At 53.0% G+C, this 24212-nt stretch overlaps 2 protein-coding genes across 3 annotated transcripts in view; one reads left to right on the top strand and one right to left on the bottom strand.

The window, feature by feature from the left end:
- Positions 1-4662: 4662 nt before the first annotated feature.
- SPMIP8 (sperm microtubule inner protein 8) lies at positions 4663-19696 on the bottom strand. 2 transcript variants are annotated; one of them, XM_066348160.1, is made up of 8 exons: positions 19666-19696; positions 15235-15459; positions 10902-10963; positions 10453-10627; positions 9960-10021; positions 9689-9753; positions 9368-9400; positions 4663-4807 (listed from the first exon to the last, which is right to left on the bottom strand). In XM_066348160.1, exons 2-8 carry the CDS (start codon positions 15455-15457, stop codon positions 4705-4707), a joined length of 723 nt encoding a protein of 240 aa, XP_066204257.1. In that variant the 5' UTR covers positions 15458-15459; positions 19666-19696; the 3' UTR covers positions 4663-4704. The 2 variants fall into 2 exon arrangements, with proteins under 2 accessions (XP_066204257.1, XP_066204258.1); XM_066348161.1 differs by lacking the exon at positions 4663-4807 and adding an exon at positions 8285-8378.
- Positions 19697-19712: 16 nt separating this feature from the next.
- Positions 19713-24212, top strand: part of CNGB1 (cyclic nucleotide gated channel subunit beta 1) — a 72362-nt gene continuing 67862 nt past the window's right edge. Inside the window, exons 1-4 of the mRNA XM_066350176.1 lie at positions 19713-19780; positions 22267-22448; positions 23040-23097; positions 23396-23474. Of these exons, the coding sequence (XP_066206273.1) occupies positions 22275-22448; positions 23040-23097; positions 23396-23474 (311 nt within the window). The 5' untranslated portion in view covers positions 19713-19780; positions 22267-22274. The remainder of the gene's footprint in view (positions 19781-22266; positions 22449-23039; positions 23098-23395; positions 23475-24212) is intronic.

The following is a 24212-nucleotide window of genomic DNA, read 5'->3' as shown; positions in this document are numbered from 1 at the left end:
CCTGCAGAGAGCTGAGCTGTGGGGACCAGCAGCTCATGGGTGGTCAGGAGCTGGAACTGGCCTGGGAGCACGAAAACTTGCTCAGCGCCAGCGGCAAACCAGGCCCTGCCTGGAGCAGCAGGGGCCCCGCCAGGCCCTGCAAACCAGGACCTGCCTGGAGTAGCAGGCGGTCCCGCCAGGCCCTGCCACAGAGCGCGGCCTGCTCTCGCCCACTTCTGCTTGCCCTGCCGCACAGCGGTCCATCCCCAGCAGCCTCCCACCCCGGCCCAGCTCTACCATCTGAATACCAGGGTTGTCCCCACCCCGGCAGCCTCCCACCCCGGCCCAGCTCTACCATCTGAATATCAGGGCTGTCCCCACCCCGGCCCAGCTCTACCATCTGAATACCAGGGTTGTCCCCACCCTGGCAGCCTCCCACCTCGGCCCAGCTCTACCATCTGAGTATCAGGGCTGTCCCCACCTCGGCCTAGCTCTACCATCTGAATACCAGGGCTGTCCCCACCCCAGCCTAGCTCTACCATCTGAATATCAGGGCTGTCCCCACCCTGGCCTAGCTCTACCATCTGAATATCAGGGCTGTCCCCACCCCAGCCTAGCTCTACCATCTGAGTATCAGGGCTGTCCCCACCCCGGCCTAGCTCTACCATCTGAGTATCAGGGCTGTCCCCACCACGGCCTAGCTCTACCATCTGAATACCAGGGCTGTCCCCACCCCAGCCTAGCTCTACCATCTGAATATCAGGGCTGTCCCCACCTCGGCCTAGCTCTACCATCTGAATACCAGGGCTGTCCCCACCCCGGCAGCCTCCCACCCCGGCCCAGCTCTACCATCTGAATATCAGGGCTGTCCCCACCCCGGCCTAGCTCTACCATCTGAGTATCAGGGCTGTCCCCACCCCAGCCTAGCTCTACCATCTGAGTATCAGGGCTGTCCCCACCCCGCTCTGACACCTCGGCCTAGCTCTACCATCTGAATACCAGGGCTGTCCCCACCCCGGCAGCCTCCCACCCCGGCCTAGCTCTACCATCTGAATATCAGGGCTGTCCCCACCCCGGCAGCCTCCCTCCTCGGCCCAGCTCTACCATCTGAATATCAGGGCTGTCCCCACCCCGCTCTGACACCTGTTCCCAGGACCTTTCCCATCCAGCAGCTCTGAGAGACGGGCAGGTAGAGCTGAGCCTTCCCTTGTGCCGACCCGTGCGATAGCCAGGGGCTGCCTGAAGCCAGCTGTTAGTGATGAAAGTGGCCTGTCGGGGCTGCCCAGGTGGGCCCGGTGGGGGACAGGCAGTGGGGCTGGGAACCGCTGGGGCCTCCAGCTCTAGTCACTGAGGCCTGGGGCTCGAGCTCCAACCCGCTCTCTGCTGACCGGGAAGCCGGGACAATGGCCGGGCAGGTGCTGGCCCTGGGTCTGGCCAGGGGAGCAGGAAAGCTCCTGCCCAGCAGGCAGAGGGCGGCCAGCCCCCCGGCCTGCTTCCTTGAGGGTCGAAGCCGCTGTGTCTCACCTTCCCATTGTGCAGGGGCAGCTTTATAAAGAACCTAGGCCTCCGCAGCTGCCTTGTGGAGGGCTTTCTTTCATCTCCAGTCCTTCCTCCTGACCTCTCAGCATCACCTCCTCCCCATCCCCGCCTCCAGAGTCGGCCTCAGCCAGGACCAGGGACTGCTCAGGCCTTGGAACTTTGCCCAGGGCCTCCTGGCCCGGGCAGGCTCCCTCTGATAAGCTCTGCCTCCCATCCTCAGGCTGGCGGGTGTCTGTTCCTTGAAGGTCATGTCCCCAGGAAAAGCCTTGGCTGCTCTGACCTTCCGCAGATTCACAGATTTGCAGACTCCGTCCGGAGCGCCTGGTCTTCAGGGACAGAGAAGGTCAGAGGGAGGGCCCAGGTGGGAAGGGGCCTGTGGCGCCCGTCACTGTGCGTCCATCCCCATCCCGCAAGCAGGCCTGCCTTTGCTCACCCACAGGCACTGCTGTTGGCCAGGCCCTGAGCTGCTGCTGCTGCAGCCGTGAAGCAAGGACTTCAGATGAGAGTTTTGAGGTTGTAAAGCCAGGAGGCACAGACAGGGCCACCATCACAGCCGCTTGGCCCATGCAGGTTCACATTGGATTCGGACAGTCGGTAAAGAAACAACGGAGCCAAGAACTGATGGGCTATCATCTTTAATTCTAGCTTGCACCCGGAAGGCAAGTAAAAACACACACTGGGCTCCAAAACCCACTCACATTCAGTGCTCACAAAGCTACTGACTTATCCGAGTTTCCTAGAATCAAAGGTTTCTAGCTCACCAGATTTATTCACCTCTGTTCCCCATCTCCTTCTTTCTCCAGAGTCAAACTGAACAAACTGGCCTCTCACTCAGTACTCCGCCATCTTGGCTGCTTCTCCTGGCCACTTGGCCTCTTTCTGCTCTCCTCTCTGCTCTCTCCTCTAATCATAATCTCAGGAACCAAGAGCGTGCAAACTCCCGTTCTGCCCCTATTTTATAGTGTAGATTCAAAACCTTTAATCCAATATACAAAATAGGGAAGTCTCTAATACAAAGTCACTTCTGTGAGGCATGATTGGATTGTACCACCCCACATCAAAAAGGGTGGGAAAGGCTTAATCCCAAAACCAAGCCCCAGGCTACAAGGATTCTGCCTGCCCACTGCCTGCCCCCAACACACATTACTAACACCTGGGCGACGGCCTCACGTGGGCAGCGCCATCTTTAACAAAGTGAGCATAACATATTTTATCTGCCCAACAATCCACCCCTATGCTCACTTTACTACCCACAATTTACATCACTGGCATCCCTGTGCAAGGAAATTAGGCACATTACACAAATTACAACAGCACAAATCATACAGTTTCAACAATCACAAAGGTACACTTCACCAGTCTCTGAGCACTTTGCCCAAAGTGCAAAATGTCCTTGGCCTATGGGAAAAGTTTCCCGGGGCAGGGGAGTGCTTCCAGCAAAGCCACCCCCCACCCCCATTAGGGTATTTCACATTGTCCAAAATCTGTAATCCGTAAGTCCATCCAACAAAGGAGCCAATGCCCACTCTGGTCGTAGTCTAGGAAATCAGTCCATGCACATGGTGCGTCAGCCACCCCCCTCATCCCTGCCGTCCTCGCAGGTCTTACACAATGGCAGTCAGCATTTCCATCTCTGCTCTGGCAAGCTTGTCCAGCCCTATGTCCCAAAATCGCAGACCTACCAGGGCCGTAGTAGGTGCTCCCTCCAGCTGCGCTTTCACCTTCTGGAGACTGCGGATTACAATTCCAGCTCGATTCTCCTCATCCTTCAAAGAGGAACTGAAAACACCAGCTCCCACTGCCGGGCTCGAGTCCCAGGCAGCTGTCGCCTTCTGCTCTGCAGACCTTGCAGCTCCAGCCCTGGCTTCAGCCTCAGCCTCAGCCCCGGCCTCCAGCCGCTGCTGGCTCTCCACAACATCCAGGGCAATCTGCAACTCATGAACTTGTGAATCCTCCTCCAGCAGCTGCTCCATTTCTAGGCGAATCTTGTGAACCTGGTCGGCCTCCTCCTCCAGCACTTCCTCCAGCTCCAGGGTCAGCATCTGTTTCTCCCGCGTTTGCTCCAACTCCTTCCACTGCTCGGTTTGCAGGTCCCAGGCAGCCTCTTCCACAGAGCTCTCGGTTTCCTCACGCATGGCTGTAAAAGTCAGCCAGCCTACAATCCCCAAAAGGACAGCCATGGGGAACCTTAACACTAGCCAGTCCTCTACTCCACCACTCAAACGCTCCTTGCCGATCTGTATCGAATCCTGCCACAGACTACGCCAAATGTAAAGCCAGGAGGCAGGGCTGCCATCACAGCAGCCCAGCTCATGAAGGTTCGCATTGGATTCAGACAGTTGGTAAAGAAACAATGGAGCCAAGAACTGATGGGCTGTCATCTTTAATTCAAGCTTGCACCCGGCGGGCAAGTAAAAACACACACTGGGCTCCAAAACCCACTCACATTCAGTGCTCACAAAGCTACTGACTTATCCGAGTTTCCTAGAATCAAAGGTTTCTAGCTCACCAGACTTATTCACCTCTGTTCCCCATCTCCTTCCTTTTCCAGCGTCAAACTGCACAAACTGGCCTCTCACTCAATACTCCGCCATCTTGGCTGCTTCTCCTGGCCACTTGGCCTCTTTCTGCTCTCCTCTCTGCTCCCTCTGCTCTCTCATGCTAATCATCCCAGGAACCAAGAGAGCAAGCTCCCGTTCTACCCCTATTTTATAGTGTAGATTCAAAACCTTTAATCCAATATACAAAATAGGGAAATCTCTAATACAAAGTCACTTCTGTGAGGCATGATTGGATTGTACCACCCCACATCAAAAAGGGTGGGAAAGGCTTAATCCCAAAACCAAGCCCCAGGCTACAAGGATTCTGCCTGCCCACAGCCCACAGAGACACACACTAATATCACCTGGGCAACGGCCTCACGTGGGCAGCGCCATCTTTAACAAAGTGAGCATAACATATTTTATCTGCCCAACAGAGGTTTTCATGTATCAAAGGGTAGAGTAAAAAATGTCAAAGCGGCTGATATTTAGTATAAAATATTATTTGGGAGAGTCCTCCTTGGCCCTCACCCCAGCCCTCCCTTGGTCGGGACCCTGATCCTCCCAACTGGGAGCCCAGACCAGTGGGGATGTGAGATATGTGTGTTACCCTTATAATAAACACAAGTACCTTTGTAGTAGTGTTTCATTTAGTCCAGGTCTGTGTCTTGGTTCTGGGAGGCCCCAGGCTGCATTCCCGAGCCCAGGTCCACTTGGAGAGATAAGAGAAGCTGCAAATCAAGTATTTCCTGAGAGCCAGAGGCTGGGAGTTAGTCTCTATCAGCTCTGCTCCCTTCCTTGGTGTTGGGCAGATAAAATGTATTATGCTCACTTTGTTAAAGATGACGCTGCCCACATGGAGGCCGTTGCCCAGGTGATATTAATGTGTGTTGGGGGCAGGCAGGATCGTTGTAGCCTGGGGCTTGGTTTTGGGATTAAGCCTTTCCCACCCTTTTTGATGTGGGGTGGTACAATCCAATCATGCCTCACAGAAGTGACTTTGTATTAGAGACTTCCCTATTTTGTATATTGGATTAAAGGTTTGGATTTCTACACTATAAAATAGGGGCAGAACGGGAGCTTGCACGCTCTTGGTTCCTGAGATTATGATTAGAGGAGAGAGCAGAGAGGAGAGCAGAAAGAGGCCAAGTGGCCAGGAGAAGCAGCCAAGATGGCGGAGTATTGAGTGAGAGGCCAGTTTGTGCAGTTTGACGCTGGAGAAGGAAGGAGATGGGGAACAGAGGTGAATAAGTCTGGTGAGCTAGAAACCTTTGATTCTAGGAAACTCGGATAAGTCAGTAGCTTTGTGAGCACTGAATGTGAGTGGGTTTTGGAGCCCAGTGTGTGTTTTTACTTGCCCGCCGGGTGCAAGCTAGGATTAAAGATGACAGCTCATCAGTTCTTGGCTCCATTGTTTCTTTACCGACTGTCCGAATCCAATGCGAACCTGCATGGGTCGGGCGGCTGTGATGGTAGCCGTGGATACTGGCTTTACACTTGGATACTTGGGAGGAGAAGAGAGGACTTGAGAGAGGCCTGCCTGGAAGAAAGGGTGGGGCTTGGGTAGAAAGAAATGGGGAAAGCATTTCAGGGAGAAGAAAGGCTGAGCAGAGGCTAGGAAGCGGACAAGACCCTGGGTGTTTGGAGCAGCAAGGAGGCCGGAGGTGGAGTTGGTGTGGGGTGGTATGTCCAGGCCCAGGGCCATGGTAGTGGAATGTTGTCAGGCCAGGAAGGCCTCGAGTTGAGGCCATGGAGTCGAGGCTGTTTCCACTGCGGTTGCTGCAGGGAAGATCTCTAATGTAACGTATTTAGGATGAGCAAAGAGCCCCTGAGGCTGAGGAGACTTCCAGGCCAGGAAACAGTGGTACAGCTGGGTAGGGCTTTCCATTTCTTGCCCTCGGGGTGGGATTTTTAACCTGTAAACTCCACCACTGCCAGCAACTGCAAGAGAACTTTCCGGTGGGCCACCTCCTCATTCTAGGGCCTGGTCAAATGTCCCCACCTCCAGGAAGTCCCCTCAGGTTTCCTCCCCACTCATGACTTGCATGTCTCTCTTTTAAAAAAATTTTATTGATTTTTAGAGAGAGAGAGAAAGAAGGGGGAAGAAGTGAGAAGCATCAATGCATAGTAGATGCTTTCTGTATGTGCCTTGACTGGGCAAGCCCAGGGTTTTGAACCTCAGCATCCTGGGTCAACACTTTATCTACTGTGCTACAACAGGTCAGGCTTGGCTTGCATGTCACTTAAAACAGAAAGGCAGAAGAGTGGTAGAGTGTAGTGGCCACAGGTTCAGGGGTCAGGCAGGCTGGCTTCAGTTCCCAGCTCTGCCAATCACCAGCTGTGTGACCTTGGGCCAGTCACCTAACCCTCAAGTCTCTTTCATCATCTGTAAAGTGGGTATACAATTACCCACCTCATGGGGTCTGCAAAGCGCTTACTACATTGCCTCGCACTTCAAAACTGGAAAGTGCATGCTAAGTCAGGCTTGTTAATGCTCATCTGCTCTGCATCGCCATTATTCCTGGGCATGCATTTTCATATCTGTGGCATCGGGATTCACGTGCAACTGGGCAATGAACTATTCAAACTGCTGGTGTGGGTTACCGTTTACAGCTCTCGGGCTTGAGGAGCATGGCCTAGGTATGCCCATGTTCTGCTTTCAGGGTTGAACCAGCTGGGTCTGCCTCTCCTCCACTGGACTGGAAGCGCCTCAAAGGCAGAGATGGTATCTGGTCTGTGTCCCTCCAACAGCCAGCGCAGGACCTGGCAAGGCCTCAAACGTCTGCTGGGTCAGATTCCTGGAAGGACTTGCCCCGTCACTCAGTGTTAAGGAAGCAGGGCCAGGAAACGCTTCCAGGCACCTGACTCCCTCTGGCATGCTTCAGCATGCTCCCTGGGTGTCCCGTTTCCTGCGGGCCAGGCCGCCAGCACGCCTGCCGTGAGCGCAGTCAGGCAAATCTCTTCTCTGGGCTGGCATGTTGGGAGGGGGCACTCGGGGCTGCAGAATGTGCCCTTGACATACCAGGGGGCTCTGCCAATGACACCCCAAGGGTCAAGCCAGATTGACTGTCTGCTGGACTTGGAGGAAAGGGCTTCTTCCTGCATGAAATGGCTACCTTCTTGACAGGATGTGGGGGGGAATGGGCTCTGTGACCTGCTTACAATTTCCTGTCTGCTCCTCCCTGCTCCCTATCTCCTGCCCTATTGTCATCAGAGCCCTATACTCTAGGACAAAGAGATGGGCACTGTGGTCTCTCACCTTGGTATAGGGGTAATGATCATCAGCTCTACCCCTAAATTAAAATCAGCCTTGAATCTGTAAGGCAGGCTCCGTCTGCATATCAAACAATGTGACTCATCTCCTTGTTTACTACTCAGTGTTAAAGGGAAGACCCCCATTATGGGAAATAATTTACTCTACAAACATTGAGCATCAACTATATGTGAACACTATGTCAAGTGCTGCAATTTGAGTTCTGGGTCTGATGTGGGCCTCAGTTTTCCCATCTTTAAAACAGGGATGCTTGGAGGAGATCATGAATCACATGGTAATGTGTTCTGATCAGTAGAACACAGGGTCCAGAGAGTATTAATGGTATTCATCTTTAAATTCCTTCCACCTGTGACCGGGGTTGCATACACTAAGTCCTCAGTAAATACTGGTGGGGAGGAAGAGGGTATTAAGTCGGGGCTTTCTAACCTTTGAGGGAATTGACTCTCCTGAGAATCAGGTGAAAACAAGGAGCCTCCCCATAGAAAATGCACATGTGGGTGGTCACTCGGCTTTCCACATGATTTCAGAAGGTTCATGGATCCCTGAAGCCCAGATCCTGACACCAGAAGTCCTGTTTGAAGAGTTCTTTAGTTTGATGGCTGTTTCCCTGATCTGGGTCTGTCCTTGCAGACTGCTCCCAGGTGGGTGATGGTGTGTTATCTAGAATGTCCAGGTCTAGGAGCTAAGTGTTGATGCTCTAACCACTAACCATGCAGAAGACAGACAGTCTTCCTTAGCCTCTTTGGGGTTATTCTGGGCAGTCCTCCGGCAGTTGGTAGGGGGCAGGAAAAGACATTATCATCGTCAGGTCATAACTCTCCCAGATCCTGCAAACCCCCCCCCCCCACACACACACACACATACCCAACACGGGCCTGGTACCTTCCTGTGGAAGCATTAGGTTTATTTCCAGTAAGGCTGAATGAACTCTTAGAAAGATTGGGGATGCCACCATACACCGTTCCGAACCTGAGGTGGCATGGTCCAACAGCCTGGGTATCGGCCTTTTCACAGACTAACGCCAGGGAGTTAGGTAGTTGGCACGACTGTGGAGAGAAACAGGTAAGGTGGAGGCCTCCAGGGTATCCTGGGGGAAAATCAGGCTGTCTTTCTCTAGGTAACCCCCAAAGCCTACCTTCCTGCCTTCAAAGCTCTGAAAACACAGTTTCCACCCTCTCTATGGCTCAAGAACCTTCAGCGATTCCTTATTTCCTTTTGTATGTTTTCAGCTGCTCTGCTTGACTTCCAAGCCCCCTCCCTTCCAGTCTGCCTCTTCTCTACTCCCTCCGATCCCTAACCAGGTACTGCATGAAGGCAAGCTCTCCATCCATAATTGTACGCAGTCATTTGTGTGCCACCAGACAGGGAGACACACCCGTGGTGACCAAGTGGAGGAGGTTTGAGCTGGAGGGGAGAGGCAGAGAGGGTCGGGGAGGACATCAGGGATGGGCTTTACAGACTGAAGAGGAGTTTTCAGGCTCAGAAGGGTCATCTAGGCACTGAAATAGCACAAACGAAGGTATGGAGTGTTTGATGGTGCTTGTGGTTTGAGTCACTCCCAGGAGACTGCTCAAGTGCAGAGGATGGGGCTGGCGAGGTGAGAGATGGCCAGAGCAGGAAGGGGCTTGAATATCTTGCACAGTCCAGCTGAGAACACTAGCCCCAGCTCTTCAACACCTCTCTGCATCCTGGAAGGCAGTCCTGGCGCTTTCCACAAGGTTCCTCATGACTGTTCCTCTTCTCGCCCTTGCTCTCCTCCTGGGCCAACTCCCCCCCCCCCCCCCCCCGGCCTCAGGGACAAATGGGGTGGCTTGGCTTCCTCCACCTCTACCATGCAAGGTGGGCTGCTGTTTTGCCTGGCCCATTTCTCAGGAGGGAAGCATCTCTCATTTTGACATGGTGGGGGCATCAATCCCTTGGAGCCTCCCTCGCCAGGCCCCCGAAAGCCCAGCAGGAGTTTGAGAATCCTGGAGCCCGAGGCTGAGGCGAATGCGATCAGGTGTGGAGTGGGGCAGGGGCGTGGTCAGTCCCCTACCTGTAGTGGGAGCCAAAGTGTCGGAAAGTATTCCTGCAAAAGAGGGAGGAGGGTGAACCCGAAGTGAGGGGTGCACTCCCATCTTGAACCTCCCTCTCCGGGACCTCACTCCCATCTCGGGAGGGTTACACTGCACCTTCGCCCCACACAACTGCCTTCACTCCCAAAGAGTGAAGTTCCCAGGGACTGGATGACAGGGTTCTCTGTTTGGTAGGAGTTAAGCATTTATTCGTTTTTGAAATTGTGATTTTCTTGTGATATATTGGAGCCAACCAATTTTCCCCAGGTCTCACAGGGGTTGGGGTCTGTGGCCTCACTTACAGGGAATCGAAAGGCAGGGGCTTCTGTCCATAGCGGTCCAGGCTGGGGTTCTGGTTGAGACAGTACTGGGGCAGGGCAGAGGGATGGGGGTGGTCCGTGAGCTGGGGGTGGGGGGTACACGGACCCCCCACTACCCTGATCACAAACAGCCCTCTCTGTGGGAGATCCTGCTTTCGGTCTCCCCTCCCTCTCCCCACACCCCATTCCAGGTGAGCCGCTCCCTTCCACCCTGCTGGTCCCCAGGGACGGGTCAGTGCACATCCCTTCCTACCCGCCAGTTCTGGGTCACCTCCGGCTTCAAGGATCGCACTGCATAGCCGCTAAAACCCTCCACTGCACAGAGAGCGCCTATCTTCAACCCCGAGCACGCCCGGAATAAGCCCCGCCCCTCCCACACCTGAGCCCCGCCCCATCCCAGCCCCGCCCACGCCCGCTCCTAGAATCTGCCCTACCTCAGCTGTCCTGCCAGCGACAGAACAGCAGGAGAACCCACCCTGGGCTCAGCCTTAGCCCCAGTGACTCCTGGTACAGACTTGGCTTGCACCCTGTCCCCAAGATGAGCCCAGCCTCCATGTCCTTCAATCCTTTGAAGCCCTGCCCTCTCTAAGTGCCCCACCTGCTGCTCAGCTTCCCCGCCCTGTCCTTGCTGGAGCCCACCCCTGATGTGTCCCGTCCGCAGTCCTGGGCGACTCCAGCGTCCCCGGCGGCTGGGCTACCTCTCCCGCCCCAGGGCATCCTCCGCACTCAGTAGAGAGTAGACTGACCCCCCTTGCTCAGGCAGGGCAGCTTGAACTCGCCGGCAGAGGACACAAAACGGGACCAGTCGTCCATGGCGCGCGTGAAGCTGGGCCATTTGAACCGGTTGATGCCCGGCGCGATGGGTGCCAGTTTTCCCTCGCGGCACCGGCTGCGGAGCCTCTGGCCGGTCGCGGTGATGTCCTACCGGAGCCATGGGAGTCAGGGCCCCGGAGGTAGATGCAGAAGCTGGGAGGCAGACCCAAACCACCCCGGAGGACAGAGCTGATACTTGTCTTATCTGACCAAAGGGCGCCTGGAGCCCCTGATGGAGATGGGAAGGAACCGGTACCCAAAGCAGCATCGGAGGAAGTACAGGGAGTAGACCTCAAGACCAGAGGTGCTTGGGGCTGGGTGCAGGCGAGGCTTTTGCCCCTTTCCCCTAAGCAAACCAAGGGCAGGGGCAAAGGACACTCACCAAGCACTGCAAGGGTTTGTTGGGGACACCAAGGAGTGTGAAGTAGGCATTGTCAAAGTCATCTGAAGGAGGAAGAGAAAGGGAGAAGAGATGTCTCATGCACCAGCAGTCAAAGGTCCACACAGGAGAGCTTTGACCCACACTGCTTTAAATGTTGTTTGTTTGTTTTTTTAAATATGTGACAACTTAGAAAAAAAATCTAGGATAAAGTAGACTTTTACTTAACAAGTCTTAAAACAGAATAAACTTCAAATGGACCAAACATTTCAATATAAAAAAGTTAAAACCATATAAGTACTAGAAGAAAATACAGGTAAATTTGGCCCTGGCCAGTTTGCTCAGCAGTGGAGCGTCGGCCTGGCGTGCAGGAGTCCCGGGTTCGATTCCCGGCCAGGGCACACAGGAGAGGCACCTGTTTGCTTCTCCACCCCTCCCCCTCTCCTTCCTCTCTATCTCTCTCTTCCCCTCCCGCAGTGAGGCTCCATTGGAGCAAAGATGGCCCGGGCGCTGGGGATGGCTCCGTGGCCTCTGCCTCAGGCGCTAGAATGGCTCTGGACGCAACAGAGCGACGCCCCAGAGGGGCAGGGCATCGCCCCCTGGTGGGCATGCCGGGTGGATCCCGGTGGGGCGCATGCGGGAGTCTGTCTGACTGCCTCCCTGTTTCCAGCTTCGGAAAAATGAAAAAAAAAAAAAAAAAAGAAAATACAGGTAAATTCCTTTCTAACTTTGGGGTGGGGAAGGCTGCACCAACTCTAATTCAAAATCCAGGAGCTTAAAGAAAAGGTTAATAACTTTGGCTATATAAAAATAAACTGCTTTGCCAAAAAACAACATGAGAAGTCAAAAGACAAATGGGAAGAATATTTCCACTTATTGTACAGATGAGTTTAAATTTCCCTATTATTGAAAGTGGTCCTAGAAGTCAAGACCAAAAAAGCAAAAGAGAAAAATGGGTAAACATGGGTAATCAAAGTGCACAGGTAGTTCACACACAAACACAAGATATACAAATGGCCCCTAAACATAGAAAGAGATAATCAACTTTATTCATCATAAAATGAATGCATATTCAAAGTACATTGAGACTCCAATTTTTGCCTATCAGATTGGAAACAATCCAAAAGTTTAGTGCAGTTATTATTATTTTATTTATTTATTTTTGTATTTTTCTGAAGTTGGAAACGGGGAGGCGGTCAGACAGACTCCTGCATGCGCACGACCGGGATCCACCCGGCATGCCCACCAGGGGGCGATGCCCTGCCCATCTGAGGCCTTGCTCTGTTGCAACCAGAGCTATTCTAGCGCCTGAGGCAGAGGCCATGGAGCCATCCTCAGCACCCGGGTCAACTTTGCTCCAATGGAGCCTTGGCTGTGGGAGGGGAAGAGAGAGACAGAGAGGAAGGAGAGGGGGAGGGGTGGAGAAGCAGAAGGGCATTTCTCCTGTGTGCTCTGGCCGGGAATCGAACCCGGGACTACCGCATGCCAGGCTGACGCTCTACCACCGAGCCAACCGGCCAGGGCCAGTGCAGTTATTAGAAACAGGGCCATTGCTATACGTTGCCAGAAGCAGTATAAATTGATTTGAACCTATGGAAAGCAATGGGCAATATATATCAGAATTACGATGCATACCTTTTGACCCCACAGTCCTGCTTCCGGGAAGTTTCCCCACTTTATAGCTGCATGACCAGGAAATGATATGGGGAGAAGGTTTACCTTCTCCAGTGTTGTTTGCAATAGCAAATGAATGGAATCAACTCAAACATCTGCCATGAAAGGACTGGTTAAATAAACCATGATGCACCCTTACTATGCAGCTGTCTGTCAAAAATAGAGAAAGTTCTCAATATACAACCTCCAAGGTACAGAAGAGTATATATACATCACATGCTACGTTTTACTATAAAGCCCCAAACTGAGACAATTGGAGGCAGCAAAGAAAATACATTGAGGTTACCACCTAACCAAGTCACCAAACTTAGCATCATGAATAATCACGGGACAATGACATCCTGTGCCTCCTGCTGAAGCATTATGACAAGCATAGTCTCCATCCCCTGTGACAGAGTCTGGCAGCAATGTTTTATCTGGCTAATCTAATCACACCTAGTTTCTAGTTTCTAGGAAATAGATTATCAAGGTAAACAATACTGTAAGAGGGCGCTTGCTTAAGTTCACAGGGTGGGACTGTCTACAACATAAAAAGTCAATATTATGAAAGGAAATGGAAAGTGGGGAGACTTTTAGGCGAAGTCTCAAGAGACATAACAAGCAATTGCAATGTACAGTCCACAATCCTAGATTGAATTCTGGTTCCAACTAAAAACCACATTTTTTTTTTAAGTTGTAAAAGAGATCTCGGGAGGGTAATTAGAGACATTTTAATATGGACTGAATATTAGATGTTATAGAATTATTGTGAATTTTCCTAGATGTGATCATGGTATTGTTTCATGTAGGAAGTGATTCTTATTGTTGGGAGCTGCTTGTTAGTGTGTGTTTGTGTGTGTGTGTGAGAGAGAGAAAGAGAACAAATAATGGGAAAACAATTGAAGCAGGTGGGAAGTAATGGTTGTTCATAGTATTACTCTTTCAACTTTTCTCTATATTTGAATATGTTCATATTAAAAAGTTGGTGTGCGCCTGACCAGGCAGTGGTGCAGTGGATAGAGCATCAGCCTGGGATGCAGAGGACCCAGGTTTGAAACCCCAAGGTCGTCAGTTTGAGCACAGGCTCATCTGGTTTGAGCGCAGGGTCACTGGCTTGAGCGTGGGATCATACACATGACCTCATGGTTGCTGGCTTGAAGCCCAAAGGTCGCTGGCTTGACGCCCAAGGTTGCTGGCTTGAGCAAGGAGTCACTGGGTCAGCTGTAGCCCTCTGGTCAAGGCACATATGAGAAAGCAATAAATGAACAACTAAGGTGCTGCAATGAAGAATTGATGCTTCTTATCTCTCTCCCTTTCTATCTGTTCCTGTTTGTCTGTCTGTCTCTGTCTCGCTAAAAAAATAAGTTGGAGAGGAAAATAATACAGGTTTGTAGTTGCAATAGTAAACAATGAAAGGATACATTAGAAACCAAGAGTGGTTACCTGCAAGTGGGAGTAGGTAGGGGAGAAGTGAGACTTGTTCAAATGTACGTGTTGAAGCATTTTGAATTTTAAAACCGTGACTCTATTACTTTTAGTGAAGCATATATTTGCAATAAAATCCATATCTAAACCAAGAGTGGGCTTTCCCTAAACACTTAAATTGCAAGAGAAACCAGGAGATCAGAAAGTCTGACTGCTGTGCGGACCCTTTCCACACAGAAGTGGGGGGGGGGGAGCCCAGGAGCTCCTCCCCTGTGTAAGGGCGGGTGTGGGGCTTCACTGTTCCCATTTTCCATCTTAGCTCTCCTTGTCCTTCTAAAGAGATCCTCCTTCTAAAGACTATGGTCCCCTCAAGTGTCCTAACTACCCCTTCCCCATTATCTACCTCCAGCCCCTTCCTGACAATGTTCAGACCTCTTCTGTGCTTAAAGTCTTCAGAGGTTCTTAGTTTCCTTCTGAGAAAGTCCAGGCCGCTGTGCTCAGCACCAGGACCTTCCCGAACTGTGCCCTTGACCCCAGCCCCTGCTTCTGCTGCCCCCACCTGTCCCTCCAGCGCCACAAATACCTTACGTAGCTTTTCCCTTCCAGCCCTCTACACATGCTGTTCCCTCTAGCTGCAATACCCTTAGATTCCCTGTGCTCAGGCAGGAAAGAGGTGCTTGATGAATGAGCGCGCGTGCGTGTGTGTGTGTGTGTGTGTGTGTGTGTGTGTGTGTGAGAGAGAGAGAGAGAGAGAGAGAGAGAGAGACCCTCCTCACACCTCCACCTCCACACCCAAGCTCCCAATCCATGGAGAGTTCCTCCTCACATTCATGGGAGGTGTGAGGAGGGTCTCCCTCTTCCTTTTCCAGACGGAGAGATGATTGGGCAGAAGTTGTTATTATTGCTATAATTATTATTACTCCTGCTGCTGCAACAGACCCCTGCACAGTTCTCTCTTCGTTAATAATAACAACAATAGCAACAATGTACTCAATTCATTGAGCACCTGTTAGCGCCAGGCACTACTCTAAGTGCTTGCTCTGCCTTATCTCGCTTTAATCTCTCACTGGGCTTGTGGGGCACTATTATCATCCCCGTTTTACTGATAAGGAGACAGAGGCTCAGCCCTGGCGAGGTTTCCCTGGTAGGAAGTAGCATAGCGGAGATGAGCCCCATGAACGCTTTCACATGGCCTCTCGCTGGCGGATCTCTCTCCTCCACACCATCCACCCTTCCCCAAAGGCCCGAGGTGCCCGACCTTTGCAGCAGTAGGTGGTGGACTGACAGTGCTCGTCCGGCAGGCAGGCCCTGACGGAGTCCATGTCCATGCGGCGCAGGCTGGGCAGGGCCGGGTGGTAGAGCTGCTGCTTCACGCCGGCCAGCTGCTTTCTCCTCCGCTCTATCGGGAGCAGGATGGCCGGGGACGCGTACACGTGGGTGGAGCCGTCATCCCAGGGCACCAGGTCGACAATGCGGGCCATGGCTGGGGAGCCAAGGGTAGAGAGGGCTCACCCTGGTCTCCGGTCAGCCAGACACCCTTCTATGTGGGTGTGTACCCTTGGCCAGTACTGGTCTGATGTTTATTGAGCACGTACTGTATGCCCAATCCTGTTTTCTCAGGAGCTCCCCATGTGGTGGCAGGAACACTAATATGACACACACAGGATGTGCTAAGGGCTCTGACCGGGGTCAGTACAGCTGAGTGTCTGTGGAGCACTCAGGGAATAGTAAGAGAAGGGACATTTATGTTTATTAAGCAGCAGGAAGTAGCGGCAGCGAGCTGGTTCAGATTTAGCTTAGAATGCCTCTGGGTAACTATGACTTTTGGTCTCTGGCATTTACTCAGAATTCTACAGGGAGATGAAAACGTCTCGAAGAAGGCGAGAGACATGACAGATATGAACTGAAAAAACCCTGCTGGCCAGGCAGCGCCTCCCTTTAGAAAGCAGGTATTCCCAGGAGCCATTCAGCCATTTCGACTTTAGTGAGAATATGTTGACTCAACTTACTTCCTTCCTGAGTCCCTTCAGAGAAGAGGCAGGGGTGGGTGGTGGGTGGGCAGGAAGTGAGTCCCTAGGGCCAGGGAGGAGCGGGGGAGGGCATGGGGGATGGGCCAGCAGGGGGAGGGACAGGGAGTGGAGCCCGGAGAGGAGGAAAGGAGGACTGCCTGTCCCTGACACACGGACAGGGGCTACCTGATCTGTGGGGCACAGGCTTCCAAGGATTTCTGCTCTTTGGTTGCTCAGTGGGGAGAAGAGGCAGGGAGACGGGCCAGGCCCCTGTGCCTTATGAGACAGCAGGAGAATAAAGAATGTTCTGCAGAGACAATGCCCGTTGCAGCCTGATTGTGAGGGCATCCGCTTCTCGGCAACCATGGAAACTGCAGGCTCTGGGGAGAGGAGCCTGCTGCCAGGGGTCCTGTGCACCCCCAGCCCCATTTCAGTCTTCCTGAAGGTTGCTGTCCCCCAGGCCTCAGACAAGCCAGGCATATTGGGAAGTGGCAGACAGGGAGCAGGGCTGTCCAGGGCAGGCTGTGTGAGCCTGGACCAGTCACTGTCTGTCTCTGGGTGTCAGGGCTCCCATCTGTGTTAACCAAGGGCCTTAGCCCCTGCCAAGAGGGGTGACTATGATCTAGGCAGGCCCTCCCCTCCCTGCAAACCTCAGGGAAGTGGCACTGCCCTGCCAGCCAGCGCTTGGGGCTCCAGGGGTGGTGGAGATTAGCGGGGGCCAGTATCTAGGGTCAGCATAAGGGGATCAGGGAGAGTGGTGGCCTCAGCAGGAGAGATTAGCAGCTGCTACGTCAACTCCAGCCTCCTGCAGCCTCTCTCCCTCCTTCCCAGGAAAGCAAGGTCATGAGTGTCTAAGCCCACCAGCCTGAGGTCTTGGGGCCTGCCCACCACCATGGTCACAATCATTAGAGACAGACCCTCCAGGTGAGGGACACCTGGGAAAGCCTAACTTATTTGCATATATCTGCACATGCTTTACATGTATCTGACCAGATGCTGGAGCCTGTGAGATCACGTGGTGCCGTGAACCAACCCAGCTAGTAATTCCAGGTCCTGAGTGAGAATGATGCGGAATGAAGAAAATAGACTTAAAGAGAAATAGGATGGGATCAGGAGGCCTCTGCAAGCTGATGGCAAGGACAGAGCAAAACAGCCCTAGGTTTGCTTTATTATATAGCCATATGCAAATAAGGAAGGCTCTGATACAAAGTCACATAGCTGAGAAATAAACAGGAATCCATTTAAGGCTTAAACAGGAATCCCCCCACCATGCATTTCTGAAATCAACCAACAGCTGAACAAACAAAGGGTGAGAGGAAGGGCATGTAAATTGCTTCTAGCAACATAACCAAGCAAGTGAGGTGGGGGGTTGGGATGAGTGCAAATACTCAGCTTTATAGCCGATGTGGAGGTGTGTGTGGGGGGGAGAACTTAGCCTTTTGCTAAGCCTGGAACTTACAAAGGTTTGCCACTTGCAGCCTCCCACAATGTGGGATTTGGCTCCCGGTTGCTCCTCCTGCAGTGCTCCATACAGCCCCAGGGAGGCATGCCGGGAAAACTCTCCCAGAGTGGACTCCATTCACCCACCCCATTTATTTTTTAAAAACCCGTTTAAGCCTGACCAGGCAGTGGCACAGTGGATAGAGCGTCGACTGGGATGTGGAGGACCCAGGTTCGAGACCCCAAAGTCGCCAGCTTGAGCGCGGGCTCATCTGGTTTGAGCAAAGTCCACTGGCTTGGACCCAAGGTCGCTGGCTCGAGCAAGGGGTTTACTAGGTCTGCTGTAGCCCCACGGTCAAGGCACATATGAGAAAGCAATCAATGAACAACTAAGGTGTCGCAACAAAAAACTAATGATTGATGCTTCTCATCTCTCTCCGTTCCTGTCTGTCTGTCCCTATCCCTTTCTCTCTCTCCTCTCTGTCTCTGTAAAACAACAACAACAAAAAACCAAAAAACAAAACAAAACTTGTTTAAAGCTGTAAAATAGAACAAAATCCAGAAGGTACATAAAAAATGTAACCAATAATTTATAAAGTGAGACCCCATGCAGTTACCACTCACGTCAAGACTTGGGCAGAAACAGTTGAGCAGTTTCTTAAAAAGTGAAATGTAAGTCTACCATAGGACCCAGGCACTCTAGCTCTAGGACTCTTCCTAAGAGGATGAAAATATGTGTCCACACGAGGACTTGCACGCGAACGTTCACAACAGCATTCTAGCTAGTGGCCAAAAAGTGGAAAGAAAGAACCAGTGTCCGTTGACTGGTGAACAGATCGACTGTGTGTGGCATGTCTCTACCACGGAATACTCTTGGGAATGAAAAAGAAACGAAGAACTGATCATGTGTGACCGTGTGGATGATCCTCAAAAATATTCTAAGTCAGTGGTCGGCAAACTCATTAGTCAACAGAGCCAAATATCAACAGTACAACGATTGAAATTTCTTTTGAGAGCCAAATCTTTTAAACTTAAACTATACAGGTAGGTACATTCCTTATCGAGGTAGCGCCCGCACGTGGGATTTTGTGGAAGAGCCACACTCAAGGGGCCAAAGAGCCGCATGTGGCTCGCGAGCCACGGTTTGCCGACCAGGGTTCTAAGTGAAAGAAATCAGATGCAAAAACACTCCACATAGTGTGCGATTCATTTATGTAAAATGTCCCGCCCTGGCCGGTTGGCTCAGTGGTAGAGCATCGGCCTGGCGTGCAGGAGTCCCGGGTTCAATTCCTGGCCAGGGCACACAGGAGAGGCACCCATCTGCTTCTCCACCCCTCCCCCTCTCCTTCCTCTCTGTCTCTCTCTTCCCCTCCCGCAGCCGAGGCTCCATTGGAGCAAAGATGGCCCGGGCGCTGGGGATGGCTCCTTGGCCTCTGCCCCAGGCGCTAGAGTGGCTGTGGTTGCGGCAGAGCAATGCCCTGGAGGGGCAGAGCATCACCCCCTGGTGGGCAGAGTGTCGCCCCCTGGTGGGCATGCCGGGTGGATCCCGGTCGGGCGCATGCGGGAGTCTGTCTGACTGTCTCTCCCGGTTTCTAGCTTCAGAAAAATACAAAAAAATAAAAAAATAAAAAAATAAAATAAAATAAAATGTCCCCAAAAGGCAAAGCCTTAGAGAACAGATGGCAGATTAGTGGTTGCTTGGGGCTAGGATGGGACAGAGAGAGACTGTCACGGAGCACAAGCGATCGTGTTGGGTGATGGGTGACAGAAATGTTCTAAAACTACACCGCGCTAGTTGCCTAGCTCAGGCAATTTACTAGTCGCCTGCTCATGCGCAGTCAGTCATTGGTGATCCCCGGGGCCACAGCCATTGCTGCTGAGGACTCCGGACCAGAGAGAATCTGCCTGGGTCCGGCATTGGGGCTGGAGAGCTGGGGTGTGTTGCTGCCGCTGGCTGACAGTTGACAAGCCCCTGCCCCCTTGAGTCGTCTCCCAGAGTCACATGGGGACTCCAAGCTGTCATTCTCCCATAAGCTACTCTGCAGTTTGGCCAAGGTGTGCGGCAGGCCAAGACCCTGGTACCGGGGACTGGTCCTCCAGCAACTCATGGTACCTGAAACTGGGCCAGCTGTGGTTGTTTCTCTGGGCCTCAGCCACCGGCTGGCCTCTAGGGGCTTGTTGTTGGCTCCCTGGACATTGATCTCCTCTCTTCCACCGCCACCTCCCCACCCGTTTGGCACCTGCTAATCCTTTGCGCACGGCCTGGTGCTGCCACTTAATCCTCCCACGTTGGAGAGGCCAGCTGTGAGTGGTAGGGAGACGGTACTTCCTGGCTGGTGGTCGGCATCTGAGCAGGTAACGCAGGCTGAGGTGGCGGCTTGGTGGCCATGGGACTGCTGATGGGATCTCCTACTAGCAAAGTGTTTAGACGTGGAGAAGGGGGCAAGGCTGAGAACCTTGGGGCTTCCCTCACCCCTCCCGCCCCATGCGCTTGAACCTTAGTGTGCATCACAGTCTCCAGGGCAGCTCGTGAAATGCAGATTCTAGGTCCCGTGCAGGGTTTGCAGGGCCCACGACTCTGTATTTTTACCAGCTGTCCAGCAGATTCTGACAGGCTGGTGGTCCAAGCACCACCGCTGTCCTGGGCTGCCACTCTCTGTTCCCCCTCCCAACCTGAGCCACCGCCATCAAAGTGGAATTGGCAGGGACATGGCCAAAAGATAGAAGGGACCTGCAGAAGTTTCCATGTAGGAGAAGATGGCTGAGTCTGTGGAAAGAAGAAAGATTGGGAGTGAGGCCGGCTGCCCTAGTCATTTCCAGAAGGTGTAGAAACAAAGTCACAGTTGCTGACTGCTGAGAAGGTGTGCAGGGCTGGCCTGGGGAAGCAGCAAATTCGGTACCGCCTGGAGTGAATGTGGGACACCTGGAGTCAGGCAGGCTTGAGTTAAACTTGGCTTGGCCACTTACTGGCTGTGTGACTTTGGGAAAGTCTGCTAACCTCTCTGTGCTTCCACCTCCTTTGCTGTAAAGTGATGACATTTATTTTTACTGGGGCTGAGCGGGAGGTGGTGAGAACAAAGATGAGTGTGGCCATGGGTCAGGAGCCCTTGGCTCAGTTTTGGCTTGTGAGGCTGCCTAAGGCTGGCTGGGGTCGGTGCAACCTACCATCCTAGCATGTGACTTCGGGCTCTTCCAGCCCGGGTCATCACTGTGTCTACCCCCCACCCAAACAGGGAAATGGATGACCAGAGGGGTCACGTCTGGCCCAAGTTCACCTGCTTGGCGACTGAGCCGAGGCTATACCCCCCCCCCCCCCACAGCCTCTCACAGGGGAAGCTGGACGGCTGAGCCAGGGCAGGAACAGAAGTCAGAGATGTGGGCAGAAGGGAAGGCAGCCTGGCCGGGGGCTGCTGGGATCCTGGGCCCCGAACCTGCCCTTTCCAGCCTGGGGCCAGGGCCCCTGACAGAGGAAGGACAGGGTAACACTCTACCAACGCCTGGGCTGCCCCTGGCTGGGGGAGCAGGGCACACCGTGTCGGGCACTGCCATGGAAGGGTCCCTTCACGGCCGGGAGTTTGCACTAACCGACCTGTGTGCCACCCGCTGGGCCAGGCCACCCTGTAGGGATCTAGTTATGAGGAAAGGGGCTCCAGCTCCCCAAATATAGATGACACCAGACACTGAATCTATAGAAGGTAGGGCTGAAATATCACAGTAAACATGAAAAAGGGGTTCAATGGTCATTTTATCTTAAAAAATTTTAAATTATGGGCCCTGGCCGGTTGGCTCAGTGGTAGAGCGTCGACCTGGCGTGCAGGAGTCCTGGGTTCGATTCCCGACCAGGGCACATAGGAAAAGCGCCCATCTGCTTCTCCACCCCTCCCCCTCTCCTTCCTCTCTGTCTCTCTCTTCCCCTCCTGCAGCCAAGGCTCCATTGGAGCAAAGTTTGCCCGGGCGCTGAGGATGGCTCTGTGGCCTCTCCTCAGGCGCTAGAATGGCTCTCATTGCGGCAAAGCGACGCCCCAGATGGGCAGAGCAACGCCCCAGATGGGCAGAGTGACGCCCCAGATGGGCAGAACATCGCCCCCTGGTGGGCATGCCAAGTGGATCCCGGTCAGGCACATGCGGGAGTCTGTCTGACTCCCGGTTTCCAGTTTCAGGGAAAAAAAAAAAATTAAATTATGAAAACAGTTAATTCCATTTTTAAACCATATCCACTTACATATGACTTATAATGTAGTTATAAAAGTTTGCAAGGGGGTTGTGCTGAACATGATATTCCATGACAACTGTTTTTACTTGACTCCAAATAATAGTCCCAACCAACATTTATTAAGCTCTCGGTGTGTGCAAGTCACTGTTCTTACCAGTTTATTTCATCCTTACAATCACCCCTAAGAGTAGGTACTATTAATATCCCATTATACAGACAAGCAAACTGAGGTACTAAGCGTTTAACTGATTTGCTCACAACTGGAGTCCAGAGCATGAACATCTTTCCACATTAGTTCAGGTAGATCCATAATATTCCATTATTGGGCATAGCATAATTTATTTAATATGTACCCCTCTTACAGGTGAACATTTAGGTACTTTCCAATAACCAGCCTCCTACTGATGGATGTTTGGAAGTTTTTCCCCTTTTGCTATGACACTGTTGTGATTAACCTCTTTATATACACATATGTTTGTGGGCTTGAGTATTTCTACTTGGAGATATAATTGTAAAAATATTTTAAGAGATGAGAGGAAAGGGAAATGTGTAATCCACAAAAGTGGCCTCTAAATGGTGGGAGCAGCTGTGAGCGCTCTGGGGAGGCTCAGGGCTCTGTTCCCCGCAGGTGTCAGGATGTGGGGCTGGGTCCAGAAGGTGCTGCCTCAGCCCCCGGGGACCCCTCGGAAGACCAAGTTGGAGGAGGAGGAAGAGGGGGCAGACCCAGAGCCGGAGCGTGACCTAGTGATGGAGCCGGAGCCGGAGCCTGAAACAGCCCCCCAGGAGGCCACACCGGAAGCCGGCTCTCTGGTAAGAAGCGGAGGATGAGGAAGGCATGCTGGAGAGGAACTGTTTTAGGCTTTGTGGGTCATGCCCTCTCTGTTAATACCTAACTCTGTCATTGGCTTGTGAAAACAGCCAGATCTAACACATAACCAAATGAGCATGGCTGTGTTCCAATAAAACTTTATTTAACAAAATGAGCAGCAGGCTGGATTTGGCCCATAGGCCATAGTTTGCCATCCCTAGAGTCTAGAACAGAGCTGCTCCCAATAGCCAGAGCATGAACTCTTTGTTGCCCGTCCATGAGGAGACGAGGAGCTTGCTAGAATGTAAATCTCTAGTACGTTCCCTCCACTTTTCAGGCCACTGAAATGGGACAGCATCCTGGGGGCTGTGATAGGCCTGGGGACCACCTTTGGGGGACATCGGGGAGGGGGCCCAGCCCTGGAGGAGGGACCCCTGGCGCTGGGAGGTGGAAGTGAGGCCAGCAGGATTTACAGAGACAATTATGAGAATAGTGTTGTTTGGTCCTGCGGGGAGTGGAAGAGTCCCTTACATGTGGGTCAGGGGCTGCCCTTGCCTTCTGAGGGCTTACGTGGTCCTGTTTGAACCCTCCAGCCGCCCGAGGAGCCATCAGCAGGGGAGGAACTCGGAGTGGCTGACCCAATCCCTCAGGGTGAGTGTTGGGGGCCCTGGACGGCAGGACCGGTGGTGGGACAGGGCTCTGTTCCCACTCAGAGCCTTGTGGAGGGACCACAAGGCTGGCAGGCCCATTTCACAGATGAAAAAACTGAGGCTCAGAGAAAGGAAGGGTGGGCTCCTGGGGAATTTTTGGCTGAGCTGAGTTGGAATTCCAGCCTTCTGACACCCTGGGGGTTCTCCTCTCTCCCCTGCCTCTGACTTGACCTCCCCAACAGGGTAGCAATGGGCTCTCAGAGGCTCCAGAGCTAACGGGGGGAGGGACTCTTTTCCAGAGACCCAGCAGGAGGCCTCTGCTCCGCCCACATCCCTCCAGGGAACCACCCCGGTGGCTGTGGTTCCCCAAGTGAACAGGTACAGTTCCACCTCCCCTCTCCTTAGGGCCAGCCTCCCACCACCCCATCAGCTAGGCAGCCACTGGGGGGCGGGGACGGGCATTGCTCTCAGGCCTCCGTCACTCCCAGGCAAAGTCTAGGGCATTTTGGCAATTAGCTGAAGGGAGCCTCTGGCAGAGAGCGGGGCCTCCCAAATGGGCAATGTGACCATGGGAAGTGAAGGGTGGGGCCAGAGGTTCTCAGTGCCTGGGTGAAAAGCAGGTCCCCAGTGGCTAGAGCTTCTTATTTCCCAGGATGCCAGAAATCCAGACTTTTATGTGAAACTTCCCGGTTGGCTCACACATTGTAGACCAGTGGTGCTTATCCAAGCGAGCACGTCTGTGGCTGGGGCCTGGCCCAGGCAGTGAGCCTGTGCCCCTCGTATCCAGGGTGATCGGCCTCAGCCACAAGGAAACACCCCCAGGAAGCCCTAGCCCTTCTGGGGCACAGGCAGGTGCCAAGGTCAGGACCCCTGGAGCCAGGCTAGGCGGGGACAGCATGATGGAGAGCTGGCAGCTCTCAGACACCATGGGGATGGGCTCAGGATAGCGCTGGGCATACCTGCCTCACAGAGTCGGCACCCCCACTTTCCAGAGAAGGACACAAGCTTCAGGGAGAGATGATGTAGCTGAACTCTCACAGTGGAGAGGTAAAGGTTTGCAATTCCAACTGATTTCTTTTTTTTTTTTTGTATTTTTTCTGAAGCTGGAAATGGGGA

The sequence above is a fragment of the Saccopteryx leptura genome, chromosome 9 (genome assembly GCF_036850995.1).
Source record: "Saccopteryx leptura isolate mSacLep1 chromosome 9, mSacLep1_pri_phased_curated, whole genome shotgun sequence".
Classification (NCBI taxonomy): Eukaryota; Metazoa; Chordata; class Mammalia; order Chiroptera; family Emballonuridae; genus Saccopteryx; species Saccopteryx leptura.
Note: the sequence above shows the minus strand (reverse complement) of the source record. Positions and strands in the feature narration are given on the sequence as shown.

Bases quoted from the DNA above. Each gene is read 5' to 3' on its own strand.
- SPMIP8 (XM_066348160.1), bottom strand. From the start codon at position 15,457: ATGGCCCGCATTGTCGACCTGGTGCCCTGGGATGACGGCTCCACCCAC. The intron at 10,964-15,234 runs GTCGGGCACCTC...TTCCTCCTTCAG, and splicing joins CACCACCTACTGCTGCAAAG to ATGACTTTGACAATGCCTAC. The intron at 10,022-10,452 runs GTCAGTCTACTC...CTCTCTGTGCAG, and splicing joins GCCCTGCCTGAGCAAGGGGG to TGGAGGGTTTTAGCGGCTAT.